Source organism: Pyxicephalus adspersus, chromosome 10, assembly GCF_032062135.1.
Source record: "Pyxicephalus adspersus chromosome 10, UCB_Pads_2.0, whole genome shotgun sequence".
Lineage (NCBI taxonomy): Eukaryota > Metazoa > Chordata > Amphibia > Anura > Pyxicephalidae > Pyxicephalus > Pyxicephalus adspersus.
Genome location: NC_092867.1, coordinates 2,918,040 through 2,940,754, shown reverse-complemented (window position 1 = coordinate 2,940,754; position 22,715 = coordinate 2,918,040). Strand labels below are relative to the sequence as shown.

Here is a 22,715-nt window from a genome sequence, read left to right as displayed (position 1 = left end):
CGACAATTAGCAGACGAAGAACGATTAAAGTCCAAATCTCTCCGAGCGGCTGAACACCGAGGAGGCCGAAACCACAATTCTCATTTAGGTGAGAAGACTTTCCATGGGGTGCTGTCACCCAGGTTCCTTAGCCTGTGGTCCATTTCATGGGGTGATATTTTTTTGGAGATGGGTGCAAAGTCTGCAATGCTCCACAGGGACCCCAAAAAACAAGGTGGTGCATGGTGGGTGGGGTCCTGTAGGTACGAAGGCCTGGGAGACCTATAGGTATGGAGGCTATAAGGATGCTGCCATGGTATAGGGCCCCATCCTGGGTAATGCTCTGAGACTGGGCACTCTGATTTGGCTCTCAGGGGTGAGGTCAGTTTGTGTTAACTACTTGGGTTAGGGACCATTTTTGTTGGTGCATTGAGGAAGGGTCAGTTTGTGTTGGTGCCATAAGTGTTTTTTTATGTTGGTGCCCTTGGATTAGATTCATTCAAATTACTGCCATTAAATAGAGTCCATTCATGATGAAGCCATAAAATGGGGTCCTTTCATGTTGGTTCCATAGGTCGGGTTCCCTTCATGCTGGCCCATAGAATGGGGTGCTCTCATCTTGAGTCCATAGGTTGGAGTCCATTCACGTTGGATCCATAGGATTTGGTCTGCTCATGCTGGTTCCATAGAATGGGGACCTTTCATATTGGTTACAAAGGATGGAGTCCATTCATGCCGGTTCCATAGAATGGGGTCCATTCATGTTGAGTCCATAGGTTGGTGTGGAATTATATTGGTTACATGGGATGGAGTCAATTCCTGTTGGATCTGTAGGACGGGGTCATTTATGTTCTTCGGAATAATGGATAATGTTGGGCCTGGGAGACCTATAGGTATGGATGCCAAAATGATATAGGGTCCTATTTTGGTTAATGCTCTGAGACTGGGCACTCTGATTTGGCTCGCAGGGGTGACGTCACTTTGTGTTACCTACTTGGGATTGGGCCCATTCTTGTTGGTGCATTGAGGAAAGGTCCACTTGTGTTGGTGCCATAAGTGTTTTTTTTTAATTAGTACCCTTGGATTGGAATAATTCAAACTGATGCCATTAAATCCATTAATGTTGAATCCAAAGGATGGGATGCTTTTATGTTAGCTCCATAAAATAGGGTCCATAATGTTGGGTCTATAAAATGGGGTCCATTAATGCTAGTTCCATTGGATGGGTTCCAATCATGTTAAGTCTATAGAATAGGGTCCATTCATGCTGGTGCTATAGAATGGGGCGCTTTCATGTTGGGTCTATAGGATGGAGTCTTTCCATGTTTGTTCCGAAGAATGGGGTACATTTATATTGGTTCCATAGGATAAAGTCCATTCATGTTGGTTCCAAAGGGTGTGGTTCTTACATGTTGGGTCCTTAGCTTGGTGTCCATTTATATTGGTTGAATTGGATGGTGTCAATTGCTGTTGGTTCTGTAGGACAGAGTCCATTCATGTCGGTTCCATTGGATGGGTTCCATTAATGTTTATTGGAATTAATGAGAAACATTTGGGTCATTGGGTAGGGTTCACTTCTGTTGGTTCTCCAGAATATTGCCCAATCATCTTGGTGCCCTGGGGTAGAGTTCATTTTTGTCATTGTATTGGGTCAATTTATGTTGGTGCCATGGGATAGGGATCTGATCCAATAATGCTAATGTCATGCCCCGTGGAGGATGCCGGGATTGTAGTTCTTTCCTCTCATTCTGTCCCATCTCACGCAGCCAGCGAAGGGGGAGAGCGGACTACAATTCCCGGCACAGACCGCGGCCCCGGCACTGAGCCCTGAACAGAGAGCAAAGCCCAGCACGGGAAGAGCCGGGGACACTGACTGCACTGTATGGTACTACGGGGGGCGCTGCACTGATTAATATGAGGGAGGGGGTACAGCACACCATGAGGGGAGGAGAATGTGGGGAAGTTATTGTAAATGTTTTGGCTAAAGGTTGGTTATCTGATATTTGGGGCAGACCACTGAGCTACATGGGGCAGTAAGAGGGGAGGTCACATGGTAACTTGGGCAGACCGCTTCACTGTATGGGGGTGGTATATGGTAACCCAGGGAGACTGCTGCACTATATACAGGGGGTGGTTTGGGTTTAAGACACTAGTGGGCCCAGGGCAAACCTTCCATAGGTAGGGCACCTAATACAGAGTGGGGTGGTCAGGGGTATGTAACATACAGCGGGTATGTAACATACAGCACAGTGTACAGAGTGGGGTGGTCAGGGGTATGTAACATGCATCGCAATGCACAGAAAGGGGTGGTCAGGGGTATGTAACATACAGCACAGTGTACAGAGTGGGGGGGGGTCAGGGGTATGTAACATTCAGCACAGAGTGGGGTGAACAGGGGTATGTAACATCCAGCACAGAGTGGGGGTGAACAGGGGTATGTAACATCCAGCACAGTGCAAATGGTGGGGTGGTCAAGAGTATGTAACATACAACATAGTGGGATTGTCAGAAATATGTCACATACAGCACAGTGTTTAAATTAGGGTGGCCAGTAGTATGTAACTTACAGCACAGAGAAGGGTTGAGGGAGTATGTAACATACAACAAAGTGTACAGAGTCAGGCATTTGAGAATATGTAACATACATCATATACTAGGGTGGTGGGAGTATGTCATATACAGCATAGCGTACTGAGTTTAGTGGTCAGTATTATTTGTAACATACAACATAGTGTATGAAGTGGGAGGTTTGGAGTATGCAACATACAGCACAGCAAACGTAGTATGTTGCATATAAAAGTGTGCATGTAGGGGGTATGTAACATACAGCACAGTGCACATAGTGGGGCGCTCAGCACAGCGTGGGGTGGTCAGGAACATGTCATATACAGCACAACATACAAAGTGTGTGTTTGGGAAGTGGGGGCGTTCCAAAGTATATAACATACAGCACATTGTTTAAAGCAGGAAGGTCAGGAATATGTAGCATACAACGCAGGATTCAGAGTGGGGTGCTTAACAGTATGTAACACATAGCACACCGCAGATAGTGGGGCATTCGGGAGTATGTAACGTACAGCACAGTGTACAGTTGTTTGTATAAGGGGCACAGTAAGGCTGTGACAGACATGCCAGCCCTTATTTTCCCATTGAACATTGTAATACGTTTGTTCTCTTTCTGTGGGGTTGGAAGTGATGCGATCAGACATTTCTGTCCTTATAATTTATTTTTCTCTTTTTCTAGGCATTAAGAATGGCACCAAAGGTAACCACAGAGCTGCTGCGGCAACTCAGGCAGACCATGCGGTCCTCCCGCAGCCTGGCAGAGCCCATCCAGGCCTACATTGTACCCTCAGCAGATGAGCACCAGGTAATGTGCCAGCAGTGCCCCATCTAGAGGTCAGGCTTGGCAGTGCAGACATTTGGAAGGGAATCTGTAATCATGTCGGGTCAACAATATAAATAAGTTTATTTACATACAAATGAACAGTAAAGACGTCACAGCGGATCCCCAGACCACTTGCTTTGAGGCTTTTCTCTCAATAAAAGTTTTTGGACTTCTATCAGCAAAGCTGTAATGGATACAATGCTAACCATGTGAAAAAGAGATTAGAGCACCACCTGCTGGCTAATTAGAGAACTGCATATTATTAATATATTATTTCCTAATTACTATAACAAAAAAATTATATTTTTTTATTCTTTTTTGTTTGTATTTGTTTAAATGTAGTTTTATTGTTGCTTATAAGAAACAAAAGCATCAAATATTTGAAAAATTAAATGCTTACTTGCAGGTTTACTTTAATGCCCCCCCCCCAGCTGCAGGGAGCGGAAGCTGTGTAAGCTCCAATTGGTTCATAGCTGGACCTAACTTTGGTAGTGATGCTCTTTTGTCTTAAAGAGACCCTGTCACCTATTAGGGGCAGAATGATATCTGTGTGTGCTTACTCCTTACACCTTGCCTGCCACCCCAAAATACCCAACACCTCCAGTTACAGGGGACCATGTGACCTCCTCCCATGATGCAATAGTTAAACTGTGGCATATTTCCAGAGCAAAGGTCTCATAGGCTGAGGAAGCTCAGGGTAGCTCTGGGCAGGTTGAGTATCTTTAACTTGGAGGTGAACATTTAAAGAAACGTCCCTTATGCCAGGGTGACATGGTCTCTTTAAGGTGAACCCATCCTTCATTTTTTTTAAGACCATGCAGCTTGTATCCAGATCTTCTAATATCTGTTGTTGTTTTGCAGAGTGAGTACATCGCTCCTTCTGACTGCAGACGGGAATTTATATGCGGGTTCAGCGGCTCCGCAGGTAGGTACATAGCTGGATATTGAGGTGGAAATAAATATGTCAAATCTAATGCTGCCCTATTTGTAGGTTGGTACTGTAGTCCGGCACCTTCAGGGGGTTCTGGTATCAGCTCACTAAGTCTCAGTGTGCTTATTCTGTCCTTGGTGGGGGGACTTTTACATAAAAGCCAACGCGTTTTGTAGCCCAGAGGTCTCCCTTCATCAGGGCTTGTCATTGGGGTGGGGTAAAGGAAGAGATATTTGTATAATGATGGACCAATAAAAATCTAGCTGGCTGTGACATCATCCAACATGATTGGTTTGGCTGTGGGTCAGTGATGATTTGGTTGGGGGGGGCATATACTTGTAGGGCCACACAAACCTCCACGTAGTACCCCGACTACTACAAGGCACCGGGGTGAAATTCTCAGGCCCATTGGTTGGTGCAGGACCATGCCATGCACGCATTTCCCAGATGATGAATGCATTGATGACATTGGCCCCTTCATTCCACAGACCTGAATGCAATATGGACCCTTTGGGGTAAATGTCCAGGAGTTCACAGATTTCCTGATCCAGGTGTGGGAGGAGGCTCCTTCCCCCACAGGTCAATATCCACCATGTCTTCGGGAGCACCACAAGACGTTGTTGGGAACGCTGTGCCGCACAAAGATTCAGCTGATGGAGACAATGTTATATCACCAATAGCTGAAGGGGATCGCTGTCCTTGCAGAAGTCCATCGTGGAGTCAGCGGTGAAGATGGCGGCTTCCTCTGCTGCACCAATGACAGGTCCTGGATCGGGGCGGCTGCACATGGGTAAGTCTGTTCCATATTCGGCATTAAAGCACAGACTTACCTGTGTGCAGCCGCCCTGCAGCAATGACAAATCCATGACCAGCCCTTGAAAAACAACTAAATGTTTTCTTTCCTGGTTGCCTTTTATTTAGAAATCTCTGGGTTTAATAACCACATCCCCCCCCCCCCCACCCCGCCATTCACAACAGGAACCCCTCACTTTGGGGGTACAGTAACAAAACTATTTTATGCTTGACATTGTAGCCGCCCTTTAATGCCTTTATTATCCTTTGCTGTAATAAATCTTCGGGCCGCTTATGCTCGCCCAAATTTTAGTAGCAGCAGCAGAATGTGGCGCTGCATTGCAAAACCGCAGGGTCTGTGTGTGCCGTGCACCGCTGAGTTAATTGGCTCACAGAGTGGTACGAGGACAGGCACGTTCCTTGCTTCTTAGTGTGCACGGCCATATTAGAAGGGCTGCAATCTCTCCGGAGGAGGAAGAGGCAGCCAACAATCTGGTTTTGGTTGTAGGAGTTGCACAATACTGTGATTTGCTGCCGTTGTCTTTGCTAACTTTGTGTTGTTCTGCATACAATAATAAAAAAAAGTCTAAATTTTAAAGCTGAACTCCAGGTGCAAGAACATGGCCCTGCTTTGGCATTGGTCCACCTCTCTCCTCCAGTAAAAAAAAAAAAAAAGTGGTCCTTTATAAAGCCGGTGCTGTGTTGCATCCCAGCCTTGCATTCATTCTGGCCAATGGGATAGCAAGGAGTTTAGGATGCTGGGTTTGGTTAGGAGTGGCCATACGTTCAAGCCAGAAATTTTGTAACCTGGTGGTAAGAAATTGCAGGTGGGTGATGGCCCCTCTATTGTGACCCATCCCTTCAGTAACCACCCAAAAACAGCCGGGTGGTCACCAGAATGTTCTGGGTGGTGCGCCCGGCTAAAAAGGGCTGGGGAGAACACTGGGCCATGAGGTTTCTGCTGTGCTGTGTTGTGTTTTGGGTTTAATCTGAGGATTTTTTTGGATTTATGAGAACGTGAAGGATTCTTCAAATCCAGGAAAATCCCAGCCAGCATGGTGGCTCAATGGTTAGCACTCTGGTCTTTGCTAGGTCCCAGGTTGGAATCTCAGCCAGCACACTATCTGCATGGAGTTTGCAGGTTCCCCCCCAGTGTTTGTGTTGGTTTCCTCGCACATTCCAAAAACATGCAGTTAGATTAAGTGGCTTCTCCCCAAAATTTTCCTTAGACTGTATTATTGACATATGACTATGGTAGGGACATTAGATTGTGAGCCCCTTAGAGGATAGCCAGTCACATGACTATGGGCTTTGTACAGCACTGCATTCTATGTTGGCGCTATATAAATACTGTGTAATAGTAATGATTCTTCTCTACTAGAAAATGTGAGGTGGACACTTCCAAATCAGTTATATAGTCTTGTGTATGGGCTTACGTTTTAAGCCTTTAGGTAACAATGCTGCCTGCACTGGCAGACCTTGAATGGCAGATGGGCCTGGAGAAATCCTCCTACAATGAACATGCCTCAGTCTCTGCTGGTCTGTTAGGAGGGTGGACATCTTGGTGGGATGTCTCTCATGCACCTGTTTCTTCCTTTCCAAATGTGCCAGGGAAGCATCTCCCTGCTGCTGGTGCAAAGCCACATAGAACTTCAAACCTTGTCCTGTTCCTGCCGCTCACCCACAGCAAAACCTGGAATAGATTTCTTCTAGGTCATTTACTATTTGCTAGCAAATGTTCTGAATCCCGGACTAGATTAATTTCAGGTTTGCTGGATCACCCAGCTTTACGGATGAAAGTGTATCCTCTCCAGCCTTGGAGCGCTTTAATAAATCAGGGCCAATATGTTACCTAATGCACAATGACTGCAATGGGGGTGCCTCCTGTGTGCTCTACATGGCATAGTAGGGGTGACATCTGTAGCCTGTGATCCCGCTGCCCTCTAATTTTGGATTCGGGTTCTTCATTTTCCAATTGGGTCTCACTAGAGCCCAGAGCTCCTCATGGGCATCAGTCGTCAGATTTTCAAGGCTGCCATCTCTTCTGTTCACATGTAGACTTTTCTACCTATCTAAAGCCAGCTTGGGCAGTGCCCAGTTCCTGTTGGTAAACGGTGTTCCTTTTCTTTCTTTGCTCACCCCTAAGCTGGAGGTTTCGAAGATTTAAGAGAACGAAGGAGCCACCCCTCTGGGGTTTTTGCCCTTGTACTGAGGCATGCTGGTAGTAGGGGTGGCATTACCCATGGCTGGCCTACAGAAAAGCTGTTGTTGTTCTGTGATCAATGTCAATGATTTATAAAAGAAATATGATTGCACAATGTTATTATCCAATTTTCCACATTAAGTCCAACAGTTCCAAGCACCAGCGATCTGATTCCTCATTTGCTGACATTGTGCCCTCTTTTTATATTATGTAGCAGAAGTGTCGGGATTGTGGAAGCGTTGGAGGATTGTATTGTTTCCTAAAGGGAAATATATTGTTTTAAGGACGCTGGCTGGGTCAGTGTAGGTGTGGTGATTGGTTAGAGAACCACCTACCTACCTGATACGCAAATCCCTCCACAGCTCTTGTCCCACTTACCTTTTTGACCTTTTCTAGAGCTGCCCCGACTCTCTGGAATGGTCTTCCTCATCCTATTCGGCTTGCTCCTACTTTCTGCTCATTTAAAAGAGCGCTCAAAACCCAACGCTTCAACCTCACCTACCCGTCTTCTTCTGTCTCCTTAACCCTCACTACTCATCCACCATTCCATATCTCCCCTCCTATTGTGTACTACTTCCCCACCTCTTAGATTATAAGCTCTTCGGGGCAGGGACCTCTCTACACATTCTAAGCACATGAACACCCATTCTAGACACAAATTGGATCCAAACTTTTTTTTTTTTTTGGTTCTGGGACACTCTTTGGCTTTTTTTTTTTTTTTTTGTTGCAAATATAAATTAAGCTGCCGGCCAGTCTCCTTGGTGCTGACATACAAATGTTAATGTTGCATAAAATGAATTAAACTCTTAATTAAAACTAATATTAAACTATTCAGCTTCTACTTTGTTGGCAGACCCGCAGCGATCACCCTTGTGGAGTCAGCAGTTCTTTTTAAACTTTTTGTCGTGGCTTTAGAAGTGAGTTAAAATGTCTTCATGACTCATTTTTGCTTGTCCTTCATTATAGGACATCGATGTGGGAAAGATTCACTTTGTTGTTGGTGTTAAAGTGAATCCTTCACTTTTGGTGGAAGATATTAATGCGAGCCTGCTGTATACATGGCTGTGGGTTACCTGTGGTTGTCTGTGAGCTGATATGTGGCTGGTCTGTCCGCCATCATAAAAATAGGTGCAATAAATACAGATTGGCCAAATACCATATATACTCGAGTATAAGCCACCCAGTTTAAAAGATTATTCTGGGGAGATTACTGTGGGCAGATCGGGGTCACAGACAGGTCAAGGTCAGGGCAGACAGCATGCAGAGTCCTAAACAAGGTGAGATTAAAGTTTAGAAAGTCAGGCAGAACAAATGGTGGGCAGAATAGTGGAAAAACACGTTAGGCCCCTCCCTAATCTTATGCCCTGCCTATTGCATGCGTAAATGGCAAGCTGTCCAGTCATTGGAGCGCTCTAGAGACTGGAGCTGATAGGCTGCTGCAGGAAAGGAGGTGAATACCTGAACAGAACATTACTTAACCAAATGTTACATTCTTTTCTGTGGTTGTAGGGACAGCAATAGTGAGGGAGCAGAGCGCCGCCATGTGGACGGATGGACGTTACTTCTTGCAGGCTGCTCAGCAGATGGACAACAACTGGACGCTGATGAAGATGGGTGAGGTGGATCTCTGCTTGCTGCATTTCTGGATAAATTGCATTTGTTACAGCGATTCTGAAACAAAGCATGAAAATGTCATATATTGCAGCATTAGTTTTCCTTTTTAGGTTTGTTTTTTATTTTTTTTATACTTTATAAAATGTAAATTTACATGCAGTGTAAGTAGCTGTATTTGACCAGTTATCAGCCTATTGCAGTCCTTATACGTACAGCAGGGCTGAAGTGTGAGAACAAACATCCAAAGTAGCCAATCAATAAATGTTGGGGGCGGATCCTGAACAACCTGAGCTCCGGGTAAGTGAGTTGGATGTTTCTGAGCACATCTTGTGTCTGAAAAAGGTACTGCAGTGGAAATCTCTGGATTAAAAGTGAATAGTTCAAAGCTGCTTTTTTATTTTAACTTTTGTGATGTATTTATTTTTTATTGTTAATTTTGGCTCGAGGTGTGATTTAAATGTGAGCAATAGGTATGGAGAATGTGTTATGATGGAGCCATTCCTGACATCCAGGCAATAGTCATCTTTTACCCTCTGCTTGCCTTTTTTGAGCACAGGACCCCTTTAAGCAGAATTGTGGTATTTCTTCTGTCTGAGAATATTTGTGACAATTGCCAGTATATGTCAGTGACCTAAATGACGTGTTATATGTGTATATATATATATATATATATATATATATATATATATGCTCATGACTTGTGTTCTTGCTTGTTACAGGTTTGAAGGACACCCCTACACAGGAGGATTGGCTAATTAGTGTCCTTCCTGAGGGTTCTCGGGTCGGCGTGGACCCCTTTATTATTCAAACAGGTGAGTTTTTTTTAACACAGATTAGGGGTGTATAGGACCCTATTAGCCGGAGCAGGATTGGATTTTGTTTATCACCAGGGCTAGGGGGTATTATCACTGACTTGCAGTTACCTGACCTAAGGGTAAAAAAAAATGTAGTAAGGGCATTGCTGAGCCAAAGCTAGGAGGTAGGTATGTGAAGAAAACAACATTCAGCTGCATTGTGTTTCAAGACTTTTTCCAGTTCAATGAGCAGATTCATGATATTCCAAATGATAGCACATGACATTAATATTTTTGTGGCCATTTAGAATCTTTCCGAAGGGGGACTGGCAATTAGGGTAGGTCATGGTCAGGGAAGGGTGCATCGATAAATGCATAAGAGCTAGGATAGGGCAGGCTATCCAAGTCCTCACCCAAGATGCAGGATTGCTGGTCCAGCATTGTGCATTAGAGAGCTGCAACCGGCAGGACCACATCAGTGTCTGCATAAAGAGCAAGAGGCCAGCTGGAGCGAGTAACTAGGTATCTTTACTTATCTCACTCCATCCCCACCTTATACCTATTTCATCTTCAATCTCACCTAAATCTCACCTAGCCAAGCAAGCATTTAACCCAGGCAGTACAGAAGAGACCCCATCAGATGGGTACATGGAAGCAGCCCAGAGTTGGGTCTTCTTCACCTATATTCTCAATGCAGGGTCCTAATAACATGGGATGTGGGAGAAGCTTCCTCAATGTAAGATCGAATCAACGTATCTGGTTTATTTTGTTCTTGTATGTTTCAGACCAGTGGAAGAGTATGTCCATGGCACTGAAGAATGCCGGGCATCTTCTCGTAGCTGTACAGGAAAACCTCATAGATGCCATCTGGACAGACCGCCCAGCGAGGCCGTGCCAACCTCTGATAACTCTGGGTCTGAACTATACAGGTCGGTGGTACTGCTCTCACTGCACTGTCAGGCTTCTTGGTAACATAAAACAAAAAACATCCACAGCACTTCATTCTGGTTGTGAGGAAAAGCTACTGGCTAAAAAACCTGCTTCCAAAACCATAAAGGTCCCAGTTTAATGCTGTGCATATATGTCAATTTATAGCTCTGCTTTATATAGGAAATCTAGCCTAAAGAAGTAACTGTGCATTTGTAATATATTCAGGATAAAGCCCTGCTTGCCTGCTATTCCATTGTTCTATGAGAAGGATGCTGTGGGTAATAGGGATACTGCCATTGGACCAAGGGGTGGTGAGTGAGCAAAGTCTGGCCTTGAATTTGGGGAAAATGAAGCCCTTGGTAAAGTGAAAGCAGTGGAGTGTTGTGTCTAATAAAGCCAATAGCGGGTACATTGCCATATCTACGTGTAGACAGGACTTTATTTTTTATCTGATGATCCTGGAACACATCTGCTTATGTTCTTGCAACATCTGTTGGTGATCCTGGAACACACCAGCTTGCAATCCTAGGATACACTTGTTGGAGAACCCACACAAAAAACAATGCTCATACTAAGGGGTTTTTCTCTATTTTTACAGGCCTGTCATGGCAGGATAAGATTGTGGCTCTTCGGGCTAAACTGGTGGAGAGAAAAGCTTCATGGATCGTCCTGACTGCACTGGATGAGGTTGCATGTAAGAGATATTACCCTTGTTCTCTCACGGTGGGCCTTACAAGCTTCTGTTAGACATGTATGCATTTTAGTGCTGTCTAATACAAATCTAAGTTCATCCAAAGTCAGATCAATGCAGTTGCAGTATCCTCTAGGGGCCACACATATGGCAGACTTGCTTCATTTACTAAAGTGTATTAGTGAAATCTTTGTAGATCCTAGCCCTTGGGGAATAGAATTGAGGACCCCTTCCCTAGAGAGTCCACTTTGTCATATTTTGGGGAATATCTTTAAAGCTCCAATTAGGGATATTTGATTTAGAACAGCACAGAAACCCCTTCATGGAGCTTTACAATGTTTGTGTTGGGATTTCAGCATCATTTCCTTGTCTTTCATTAGGGTTGTTTAATCTCAGAGGCTCGGACGTGGCGTATAACCCTGTGTTCTTTGCTTACGCCATGGTAGGGATGGACGACATCAGGTGAGACTAAGCTTTTTAGCCATTATTCTCTTCATTATCTCTCCTGAGTATCAAATGAACTGTCTAATATCATGTGACAGTAATCTTCCTTTTACAATGACCATTTAATATGGCTAACAATTTCGGTACGGTCTCTACAAAAACCCTGGGGAAGCCATGTTGAAACGCGTTGGGTATCGGGACCCTTTTTGTATACTGTACCTCCATGATCTACTTACCTTTGATTGTCCACAGTATGGATATTTGTGAGGGTTACAGATAGTAAAACTCAACTTAGAAAAAAGACATCAAAGCCCCATGACGAAATGAGGGCATAGGGTCTAGTTTGATTGTAACTGCATGTGCTAATTATTACAATATAAGTAGTGACTTGCCTTTCTGCTTTCATGTTTTGCCATACCATATATTAAGGGGTTGGCACAACACGTAAATTGGGGCACATAATCTATAACCAATTGTTCATAGTTGTATAATATTTGGGTTAAGTCAAATTTATAGGGTGAGCACTGGATCCAGATAAGATTGTGTTACCCACTGTGGCTTTCCGATATATGTTGGTGATTAACACGTCATTATCATCCACTTAGATTTCCATATCCAGAAAGAAGGTTCTCTTGCTATCGTATTGCAATGTAAATGATAAATTGAAGGAATTAACTGTAAGCTTCTCAAAAAAACTCCAATATTAAGTCCCTTGTACCACTCCAGATGATAAATACATTGTCAAGGTACATTGACAAGGAATATTCCGAGAAATAGTTCGCTCCCACTCCCCCCTGGTACATGTTGGTGTACGTTGGGGTGCATCGAGTCCCCATTGCCACCCCCTTTACCACCTTTTCGATGTGGTATCCTGGAGTACAGGGCCTCAAAAATTTTTTTTTTTTACTTTTTTTGTTGTAACAACTATCAGAGATGAGTTAATTAGTTGAGATAATTGTATGTTTTTTCTGTATAGAAAAAGTTTTCTAAACTTCAGGTGAAGCGTATTTAATTGCGCCAAAACTTTTGGCGAACATAGAATAAGAATATCAAGGATTCCATGTGCTCAAATTCAGAGACTATATGTCTTGTAGTTTTAATAGTTTTTAATTAAAAAATAAAATAGTATTTTTAATGTTAGTTTTAATGAAGTGTTAATAATTGTGTTTATTTATGTTGCCTTAAAAGTCCCACAAAAAGGTTTTGTTTGATTTTGCAAATAAGTGAGTTGGATGAAATGGCCTCTGAAGGTGTCTGCCCAATCTCTCCCTATACTGACGGCCCGCTTTGTTTTTTGTCTCAGACTTTTCATTGATGGTGAACGTATGTCTGACCCAGCGGTCAGGGCGCACTTACTTCTGGACTCCTCTCCCTCCCCCGAGTTCAGGATCCAGGTGCAGCCATACCGGTCCATACTGAGCGCTCTGCAGGGTGTCTGCGCCGGCCTCTCTCCAAAGGATAAAGTGTGGATTAGCGACAAGGCCAGCTACGCCCTCTCCGAGGCCATTCCCAAGGTGGGCATTATATATGAACTGTATGGACAACTCCCCCCTCCTCCATCACTTCTCTGTTTAATTCTTTATTTCTATATTGTTTTGAATCAATACTCAGACACAGAGGTACCTGTCCCAGTACACGCCCATTTGTCTGGCAAAGGCGGTGAAGAACTCTGCAGAGATTGAAGGAATGCGGAGAGCCCATGTAAGTCTGTGCAATAAACTGGGGACGAGTACCAGTTACAGCCTATTCACATATTTGGGTTGCTATAAAGCTGTGTGCATTACTGCAGCAGACATCTCATGTGTAGGTGTGAAATTGGGCCTGTTAACATATTTGGGTCGCTATAATGCTGTGTGCATTACTCATGTGTAGGTGCCCATCAATCTGAATAGCACCCCAACATTTTTGTTTTTTATCTCCTGGACTCTGCATTATAGGGGGTGCAGTACCAAAATAGTTCAAGTTCAAAGCAAGCCATAATACCCCTTTGCCATAAGCCTCCATTTACCTCTGTAGGCGTTGGGGAACAATTAATCTTCAAACTTCCAACACCATTACTAAACTCTGAGCTCCCCTTCCCCTCAGCTGAATTCCAGGCCGTGAATTTAATGACTTTATAAAGCACCCCCCGCAAATAAGACACCCACCGATACCTGCCACTGTGTGCCTCTGTGTGACTTCTCGATGCTAGCTGCAGTGCAGAGTGAAACTGAAAGTAACTTCAAAGGACAAGCAAGCTGCTGATCCCTGCCCTAACAGAGTCTTCTTCATGGAAAAATAAGACATCCCCCTGAAAATAAGACCTAGGGCATATTTTGGCATTTCAAAAAATATAAGACAGTGCCTTATCATAGGGGAAACAGGGTAGAATGTAACCTCTATGTGTTATAAAAATAGTTTCTCATCTGTCATGTGACTTTTATAGGTTTGCTGGATCACCCAGGTTCACGGATGAAAGTGTATCTTCTCCAGCCTTTAATAAATCAGGCCCAATGTCACTTCACCCCGTAAAGTTATTTTTTGTTCACGTACTTTGTGTCCTCAGGATTTCACATTCTGTCTGTGTTTTAGATTAAGGATGCCGTGGCCCTCTGCGAGCTCTTCTGCTGGCTGGAGAAGGAGGTAAGATTTTCGGATTGGTGGTATGAAAAATCGTTTTCGGTGTTCTCCCCCCGGCCTCTTTTAGCTGGGCGCACCACCCAGGACTTTTCAGTAACCGGCTGTTTTTGAGTGGTTACTGAAAAGTTGAATAACAATACAGGGGCCGTCTACAATTTTCCCCCCACCCAGCTTATTAAAACTTTGGAAAGAATAATAATACTTTTGTTTTTAAAGTTTTCTCATTTCTTGTAATTCTATAAATCATTGCAAGGATATTGTCGGGTTTTCTGTTCCAGATCCACAACGGCAACCTTACAGAGATATCCGTAGCAGATAAAGCAGAGGAATTCCGCAGGTAAAATATCTATGTGTTGCCTCTCTTTGCAAACCCTTTCTTCTTACAATTTCTTTTTAAAGAGGACCAGTCACCAATGTGAACCTATAACTGTCTGATAATAAAATATTGATTTGCTAATAACCTCCAGAGGTGCTGGCTATTGGCCAATCAGATTGATCTGATAGGAAGTAAGATATACGAGGAGAGAGCAGCGTAAGAGAAATCAGCTCAACCATGTGCTGCTTTCACTGGATGCTGTTGGCTCAGAGAAAGTGAAATAAATGATGCTGGCCATCAGACCGAGGACATCTAGTGGCAGGGAAAAGTATTTTTTTTTTGTAACTGTCAATTATTTGTATATATTTTTGCATTTTTTTTGTACATTTATTTTGTTACAGCAGAGAGAAGAATGTTACTTTACGTTTTCTTCCTTTTGTGTATTCAGCCAACAACACGACTTTGTGGAACTCAGCTTCCCCACCATCTCCAGTACCGGACCAAACGGGGCAATCATTCATTACCAGTAAGAGCTGTTGCACACTTTATTCGTGTCTTGATATTTATTAATTTGGAGAATCATTGAAATGTTTTTAGTGTTGTAAAAAGCTGCACTCAGAATTGGTAGAGCTCACAGGGAAACCAAACCCCTGGTGCTACTGGGACTAATTGTGTTCATGTAAGGGTGAGATTTATTCTTCCAGATAACACTGAAGGCAGTGCAGTTAAGCTCCTAGTTCACAGCATTCTTCTTCAATCTATAGCTATGGATACAGCAAAAAACAAAATTTGCAGGTGCAATACCTGTTTTTACCACAAGATGTCCTCATTCTTCCTGGTTGAATGACACCCAGCATGACTCAGTCTGGAGGACTGAGGACAGACAGTGAGTACAGGACTTTTTCATGCCATTATACAGGGGGCTGACAACAAGAGACCCTGTACATTCAGTGTATGGATGCAAAGAGCGGCACTGAAGTCCAACACTTCTGTGATCCTCTGGTTCTTTCCTGCGCTCAGGGGTTCCTCCTGTCAATCGCTACTTCGTTACAGGATTCACTGGCAGTGATAGATTATTTTCAACAAAAAAAAACAACCTGGGTGATGGTCCATATAGTGAACCTGTTGCACCTTTTGTCACTTTAGTCCATGCAAGAAACACATTTTGATCCCTGTAGGTAACGAGGTTTAACTTTGGCACAGACGGGGCAGACGGTACCCTTCATTCCAACTGAGCATCTTCAGAACCCTAAATATCAATTGGATATGATCACCCTGTATAAATTTTAAAGCTTTAAAGTAAAGATAACAGTGACTGCTGATCCAGGGAACATCCGATTGCCTCATGGAATCAGGAAGGAATTTTTTCCCCTGTTCAGCAAACTGTATCCGGGTGAATAAGGGTTTCTTTAGATCAACCATGTCTATGGGGTTTTATATCGCAGTTATTTTTTTTTATTTCCCTAGTGGGTGAACTTGATGGAGTTTTTCTGTCTTTTTTTTAACCTGACTATGTAACTTCCAACTGGTGTGAATCATAATAGTGTGTAGGACTTTTCATCAATCATTCTGTGCACCTATTACTAATTATTTATCAGATTCTTGAAGAGTAAAATGTTCTCTGCAACAGAAAAAAGAAAAACAAAGACTGCGAATGTGATTGCAATCTATCAGCAGGCCTCATATCACAGAAAGCCGATGTTCTATGTAGGCTTTTGTTATGTCTGCAGTCCAGCCATAGCGCTCCTCATCTCCCCCAACTCTCTTTATTTATATATATATATATTATTATTATTATTATTACACAGTATTTATATAGCGCTGACATATTACGCAGCACTGTACAAAGTCCATAGTCATGTGACTAGTTGTCCCTCAAAAGAGCTCACAATCTAATGTCCCTACCATAGTCATATGTCATTATTACAGTCTAAGGTCAATTTTTGGAAGAAGCCAACTAACCTAAATGCATGTTTTTGGAATGTGGGAGGAAACCGGAGTACCCGGAAGAAACCCACACAAACATGGCGAGAACCTGCAAACTCCATGCAGATAGAGTCCTGTCTGAGATTCCACCCTGAGACCCAGCACTGCAAAGGCCAGAGTGCTAACCACTGAGCCATCATATAATATAAATATTTCATCCACTGATCTCAATGCTTTTTTAGATGCAATTTAAAATCTTATTATTTAATTTCTACATTTCTTTTTTTTTTTCCAGACCATCTCCTGAAACAAACCGAAAACTGTGTGTCAATGAAGTTTTCCTCTTGGATTCCGGGGCCCAATACAAGTAAGAGTGATTTTTCTAATATGATTGCTTTGATAGATTTGTAGATGGATAGCGATATCACTAAAGGGAAATAATTAAAGGAAGATATTGTATCCTCTATCCTTCAAAAAAAATACCAGAGAAACACAGAAAGCCATTTATCATGAAAGCGTGCCTAAACTCAGAACTTTCACTTTACATAAACAGGTAGGGAACCCTTTTATGTCAAGTAAAAATTCAATTAAAAAAAAGGGTGCAGCACCACCTTTCTAATTCTCGATTGCCTAGGGCATTGAGAATGAATGGGAGTGCAAATTTTCTCGAGATACCTATGTCAGGCATCCCAGGTGGCTCTTGGGTGCTCCTCCTGCTCGGGCATGCGCAGAAGGAGTCTTTTTGTGGGGGAAAATACATTTGTCGATCTCACACATGCGCAGTGAAATCGGCAAGTTTCTTTTTCCATCCCAAGTCACCCGATCTCGCACCTGGGTCAGGTGATGTAGGATGAAGAACCAGGAAGAAGAGACAAAGATGGCGGCACCCAGCACACCGGCTCGTAGATGGATGCCAGGATGACACAGAACCCTACGAAAGAGACCACTTTAAATTTAATTAAAAAAAAAAAAAGAGAGTACAATGTCCAGGGGTGGGGAGTGGTATTGGGATCAAAACTGCAATGCCTGGAGTCCTGAAATATATATTTTTACTATACCAGATCCGGATATAATTACTATATCCACACATCACAGTACATTACCACGGTGGTCAGTGAGAAGAATTCCTCTTAAATTGCTGGCCAGTGGTAAGAATGTCACCCTTACAGATAGAATAAAACATCATTGGGGTCATTGATCATTGAGTTGACCTGAGAGGCACAAATTGCTCAAGGAACCCCCAGCAACCTCTGGAGGAACCCTGTTTAAGAAATGCTGCTCTGTAATATCAACATATTTAATTCCCTAATATGTTTTTGATTAATAGGGATGGTACGACCGATGTGACCAGGACGATGCATTTCGGAACTCCATCGGAATACCAGAAGGTAAGGAATAATTTGTGTTCACAATCATGGTGACTTTATTGCAGCCTGTGAATAGAATATATTTCTTTAAGTGAAAATGACATTTCATTTGCTGGTATTGGGTACACAGATTCTTTTTTAATTTTTATGGTATCCATAAAGATGTTTTCTGAATGGTGTTCTCGTATCTATAGGAATGTTTCACGTATGTACTGAAAGGTCACATAGCCGTCAGCGCTGCTGTTTTCCCCAATGGGACAAAAGGTGGGTAGTTTTTTTTTTTTTTTTTCGCTTGGAAATGGAAATGCAGTGAATTTTGAAAATGGAAATGCAGTGAATTTTAACAATTGCCCAAAAGTGAATTTTGAAAATGGAAATGCAGTGAATTTTAACAATTGCCCAAAAGTGCTTATGCTGGTTCTATGTGGCCAGAGGTCTGTGATCTGATTGTATTGTGCTTTTCCCATTTATTCTTTATGGGGCTGCTCCTCTGAAGCAGCTGCTTACTAGCATGAGGAAGTGGTAACTGCTCTGCACCTTCACTGCCTGTCTAAAAATGGTGGGAACCATACGGGGCTTCTTCACATTCAGGATTTTATTTACCTAGAAAACTCCACAATTGAAAAAAACGTATATTTCCCACAAGGCTGTTATTTCTGTCTGTGACCCTAGTGGGAAATGGGGCATCTTATACACCTGGAAGTGCTTTATAATTATAGAGATTTTTAATCCAGTGTAGCGCTTCAAGAGGGGCATGGATGGAGGTGAATGTTAGTCTTTTGCAAAGCATTTCTTTGCCAGCATGCTTCAAAGGGAGACTTTTGGTATTGGTGTGGAAGCAGTGATGTCTCTGCAGAGGTCTGATACACCAGACTGCCCCCTAGTTCAGAGCTAGAGCTTTCCAATCCAAAAATGTAATGATCTCTCAAGCAGAGGGCCTATCAGACCCCCACAGAGACACCACTGCTTCCATACATTGAACAACAGTCCGTCTCTGCAGCATGTTGGCAGTGAGCAAGTTTTCTTCCTGAGCCCGTCCCGTCTTTACAATGATAGGAAACTAACAGTTCTTTAAGCTTTTAAGCCCCTTGATGAAAGTAAATACAAACTGGAGTGCGCTGGTGACATTCCTGCACCTGTATTTTACCTTCTGGTGAAAAATCGGTGAATGAGACGAAGGTTAATTCATTCATTAATTTTCAGGACTGGAATCTTCCTTATCGTGTTTCTTAGAGGATCTAATTAAAATGTAGGCGGGAGAGCCAGCCAACAGAACAAAGGTTTTATTGGCAATCATTATAAGGCTAATTTATTTTACACTTGGCAATATGTAGCAGATTGTTGGGAATACAATGAGTCTAATTAGTTCCGTGCATACGCTCTCCCCAACACAAACCATCTGTGTCCTAATAACGAATATTATCGGGGGGTGGGGGTGGGGGGGCAGAGACTCCGAGACTTCCAATCACTTCCATGTTCCAAGTGGTATTAAAACTCAGGGAGTGGCAATTGTCATCTGGGCCAAAGCACTGGTGATCATGGAGAAAGGGGCAGGGGCTCAATGGGCATGGTGACAGGGTCTCTTTAAAATAATTTTATGCTAATTCAGAAGGCTATAAAAGCGGATTTGAAGTTTTCTTTTGTAATGCTGACGTTTTTTTTTTGAATAATATTTTCAGGACATCTTTTGGATTCCTTTGCTCGCGCGGCATTATGGGAGTCCGGTTTGGATTATCTACACGGGACGGGGCACGGTGTGGGGTCATTTCTTAATGTCCATGAAGGTCCTTGCGGGATCAGTTACAAAACATTTGCAGATGAACCCTTGGAAGCTGGAATGATTCTCTCTGATGGTTTGTACCCCTTCTTTTTTTACTCCGGGACCCCCCACAAATCTGGTAGCGTAATACCCCTCTTCCCAATCATTGATGCATTTTGCTACCAGGACACATCAGCTGCTGATCTCTCCAAGTTTATCATTTGGTTCATACTGCAGTGCACCATTCTGTACATAGGACTTTACCAGCAAATCTCGGGCCCTAACATGGTCACATGATCTGTATTTTTCAGAGCCGGGGTATTATGAAGATGGATCGTTTGGGATCAGACTTGAAAATTTAGTTCTGGTGGTCCCTGCAAAAACCAAGGTGAGCACAGGATAGACTTGTTTAGTTTAAATCAGAACATCAGGCAGATGTCAAGGACACAAATGCAGCTCTGTATTGTGTGTTTTATCATTTAGGAGAACCTGTATGGTGGAAGGTGTGACCAAAAAAAAAGGAAAGAAGAAAACTTGGGAATAATCAACGGAATCAGCTGTGATCTCCTTGCAGCTGATTCGTTACAACGTCATGCCGTGGTCTGCACGATGTCTCTGTAGACATGTCATCTAAGGCACTCCTGACTTTCACTGAGGCTCAGATATGGAAAGAAAATTGGTGCTGTCACCACTGTGCTGCTTACTGTTCTTTTTGCTGGAGGGGAAGCAGCACCTGGGAACCTGCAGTATGCAAAGGCTTTGCTTCTACAAAGGTAACTATAGAAGAGAAGGAAGCTCTGATCTATGGAATTGAAGGGAGATCTTTGCACTTCAGGTCTCCAGCTACAGCTTCCTCTCCAGCAAGGAGAACAGTGAGCAGTACAGTAGTGGCACCACCAATCCTCATGTCAGAGGCAGCATTGTATTAGATGATCATGGTATTTGTTTTGTATTATTTTTGCATACAGACCACTAGAGGCAATTGCCATGTCATGCTGAGTCTTCATGGAAAAAAATGAAATCCAATTAATGAAAGGAGCAGGGCCAGGGGTATTCAGTCTGCACTAGATGATGCTGAATGTCCTCCAGCCAGATAATGAAACAGGCTCTATCTGACTTGCTGCAGCTTCTAATATACTTTGATTTCTCTGCACACTGTGAGCTTTTTCAAGCAAGACTGAATTTTCCTAGAACGGAAAGGCGGAGGGCAGATTTGGAGAATGGAAGGCTGGAGGGCAGATTTGCAGAATGGAAGGACAAGGGGGCAGATTTGCAGAATGGAAGGCCGGAGGGCAGATTTGCAGAATGGAAGGCCGGAGGGCAGATTTGCAGAATGGAAGGCCGGAGGGCAGATTTGCAGAATGGAAGGCCGGAGGGCAGATTTGGAGATAGAAAGGCCAGAGGGCTGATTTGGAGATAGGAAGGCCGGCGAGCAGATTTGGAGAATGGAAGGCTGGCGGGCACATTTAGAGAATGGAAGGACGGGGCAGATTTGCAGAATGGAAGGTCGGAGGGCAAGGGGGCAAATTTAATTAAGGCGAGGCCGGGGGCAGAATGAACAAATTCTTAGTATTTGGTACAGTCATACTGTAACATGTGGCAGTGTTATATATGCAGGTAGTTACTAGAAAAGTATTTCCACCTTGACATATTGTTCCTTTGTTGTCCTTTAATACACCCCTGCTTGTCAGTAAGGCCTAATGAGACACAATCTATCCTGTACAGACTCTTGAAGGTTTATAGACCATGGCGGTGCAGTCTGTATCACAAGCACTCATTGGTTCGCGGGAGGGGCCCATTCATTTATATATTTTACCCCAAAATGAGATTGAATCTGCAGCCTTAAATAAATCCTAATGAGATTCTATCTTACCGTAATACACGAGACGGCTGGAAATGACTGTTTAAGGCTGATTATGTGGCTCCTCGGGGTGGAAGTCTCTTCAAACAATTTACTTTCTACCTTTTTAATGTAACATTAAACGCTTCTTCCCAGGTGGCAGCTCTGTTTTTTTTACATCTGCTTCTTTCTTTTTTCTTTGTGTTGGAGATAAACTTTTCATTTCCCGGGAAAGGTGTTAATGTTTTTTTGTGTTTTTGTGGTTTTTAGTATAACTTCCGGGATCGGGGAAGTCTGACGTTCGAGCCCATTACGCTGGTTCCTATACAGAGCAAAATGATCAACGTCGACCTGCTGACACAAAAGGAGGTAAGTGTCCAAAAGGCAACGCACCCTATCTGCTTCTATACTGGGAGAAAATGGACAGGCAGATAGATGGATGGATGGAATGAGAAGGTTGGATGGATGGATGGAATGAGAAGGTTGGATGGATGGATGGAATGAGAAGGTTGGATGGATGGATGGAATGAGAAGGTTGGATGGATGGATGCATGGATGGAATGAGAAGTTTGGATGGATGGATGGATGGATGGATCGAGAAGGTTGGATGGATAGATGGATGGATGGAATGAGAAGGTTTGATGGATGGAACGAGAAGGTTGGTAGGATGGATTAATTGAATGAGAAGGTTGGATGGATGGATAGATTGAATGAGAAGGTTGGATGGATGGATAGATTGAATGAGAATGTTGGATGGATGGATGGAATGAGAAGGTTGGTAGGATGGATGGTATGAGAAGGTTGGACCGATGGTTGGATGAATGAATGGATGGAATGAGATGGTTGGACGGACGGATGGTTGGATGGATGGATGGAATGAGAAGGTTGGATGGATGGATGGATGGATGGCATGAGAAGATTGGATGGATGGTATGAGAAGGTTGGATGGATGGATGGATGGTATGAGAGGATTGGATGGATGGTAAAAGAAGATTGCATGGATGGATGGATGGTATGAGACGATTAGATGGATGGTATGAGAAGATTGGATGGATGGATGGGTGGAATAGGAAGATTGGACGGATGGGTGTAATAGGAAGATTGGATGGATGCCTGGATAGA

The 22,715-nt window shown here is 43.3% G+C and overlaps 1 protein-coding gene across 3 annotated transcripts in view; it reads left to right on the top strand.

Annotated features, from left to right (window-relative positions):
* The window catches only part of XPNPEP1 (X-prolyl aminopeptidase 1), a 25,704-nt gene continuing 2,989 nt past the window's right edge, over positions 1-22,715 (top strand). Inside the window, exons 1-19 of one of the 3 annotated variants that reach the window (XM_072424100.1) lie at positions 1-88; positions 3,224-3,349; positions 4,229-4,292; positions 8,803-8,907; positions 9,627-9,719; positions 10,487-10,630; positions 11,230-11,325; positions 11,703-11,784; positions 13,070-13,280; positions 13,378-13,467; positions 14,338-14,388; positions 14,664-14,722; positions 15,150-15,227; positions 16,923-16,994; positions 17,955-18,015; positions 18,189-18,258; positions 19,674-19,847; positions 20,065-20,141; positions 21,864-21,962. In XM_072424100.1, coding sequence (XP_072280201.1) covers positions 3,233-3,349; positions 4,229-4,292; positions 8,803-8,907; positions 9,627-9,719; positions 10,487-10,630; positions 11,230-11,325; positions 11,703-11,784; positions 13,070-13,280; positions 13,378-13,467; positions 14,338-14,388; positions 14,664-14,722; positions 15,150-15,227; positions 16,923-16,994; positions 17,955-18,015; positions 18,189-18,258; positions 19,674-19,847; positions 20,065-20,141; positions 21,864-21,962 — 1,743 coding nt within the window. In that variant the 5' untranslated portion in view covers positions 1-88; positions 3,224-3,232. Of the gene's footprint in view, positions 89-1,734; positions 1,865-3,223; positions 3,350-4,228; positions 4,293-8,802; positions 8,908-9,626; positions 9,720-10,486; positions 10,631-11,229; positions 11,326-11,702; positions 11,785-13,069; positions 13,281-13,377; positions 13,468-14,337; positions 14,389-14,663; positions 14,723-15,149; positions 15,228-16,922; positions 16,995-17,954; positions 18,016-18,188; positions 18,259-19,673; positions 19,848-20,064; positions 20,142-21,863; positions 21,963-22,715 lie in introns of those variants that run through there. The other 2 variants (XM_072424098.1, XM_072424099.1) reach the window with 2 other exon arrangements.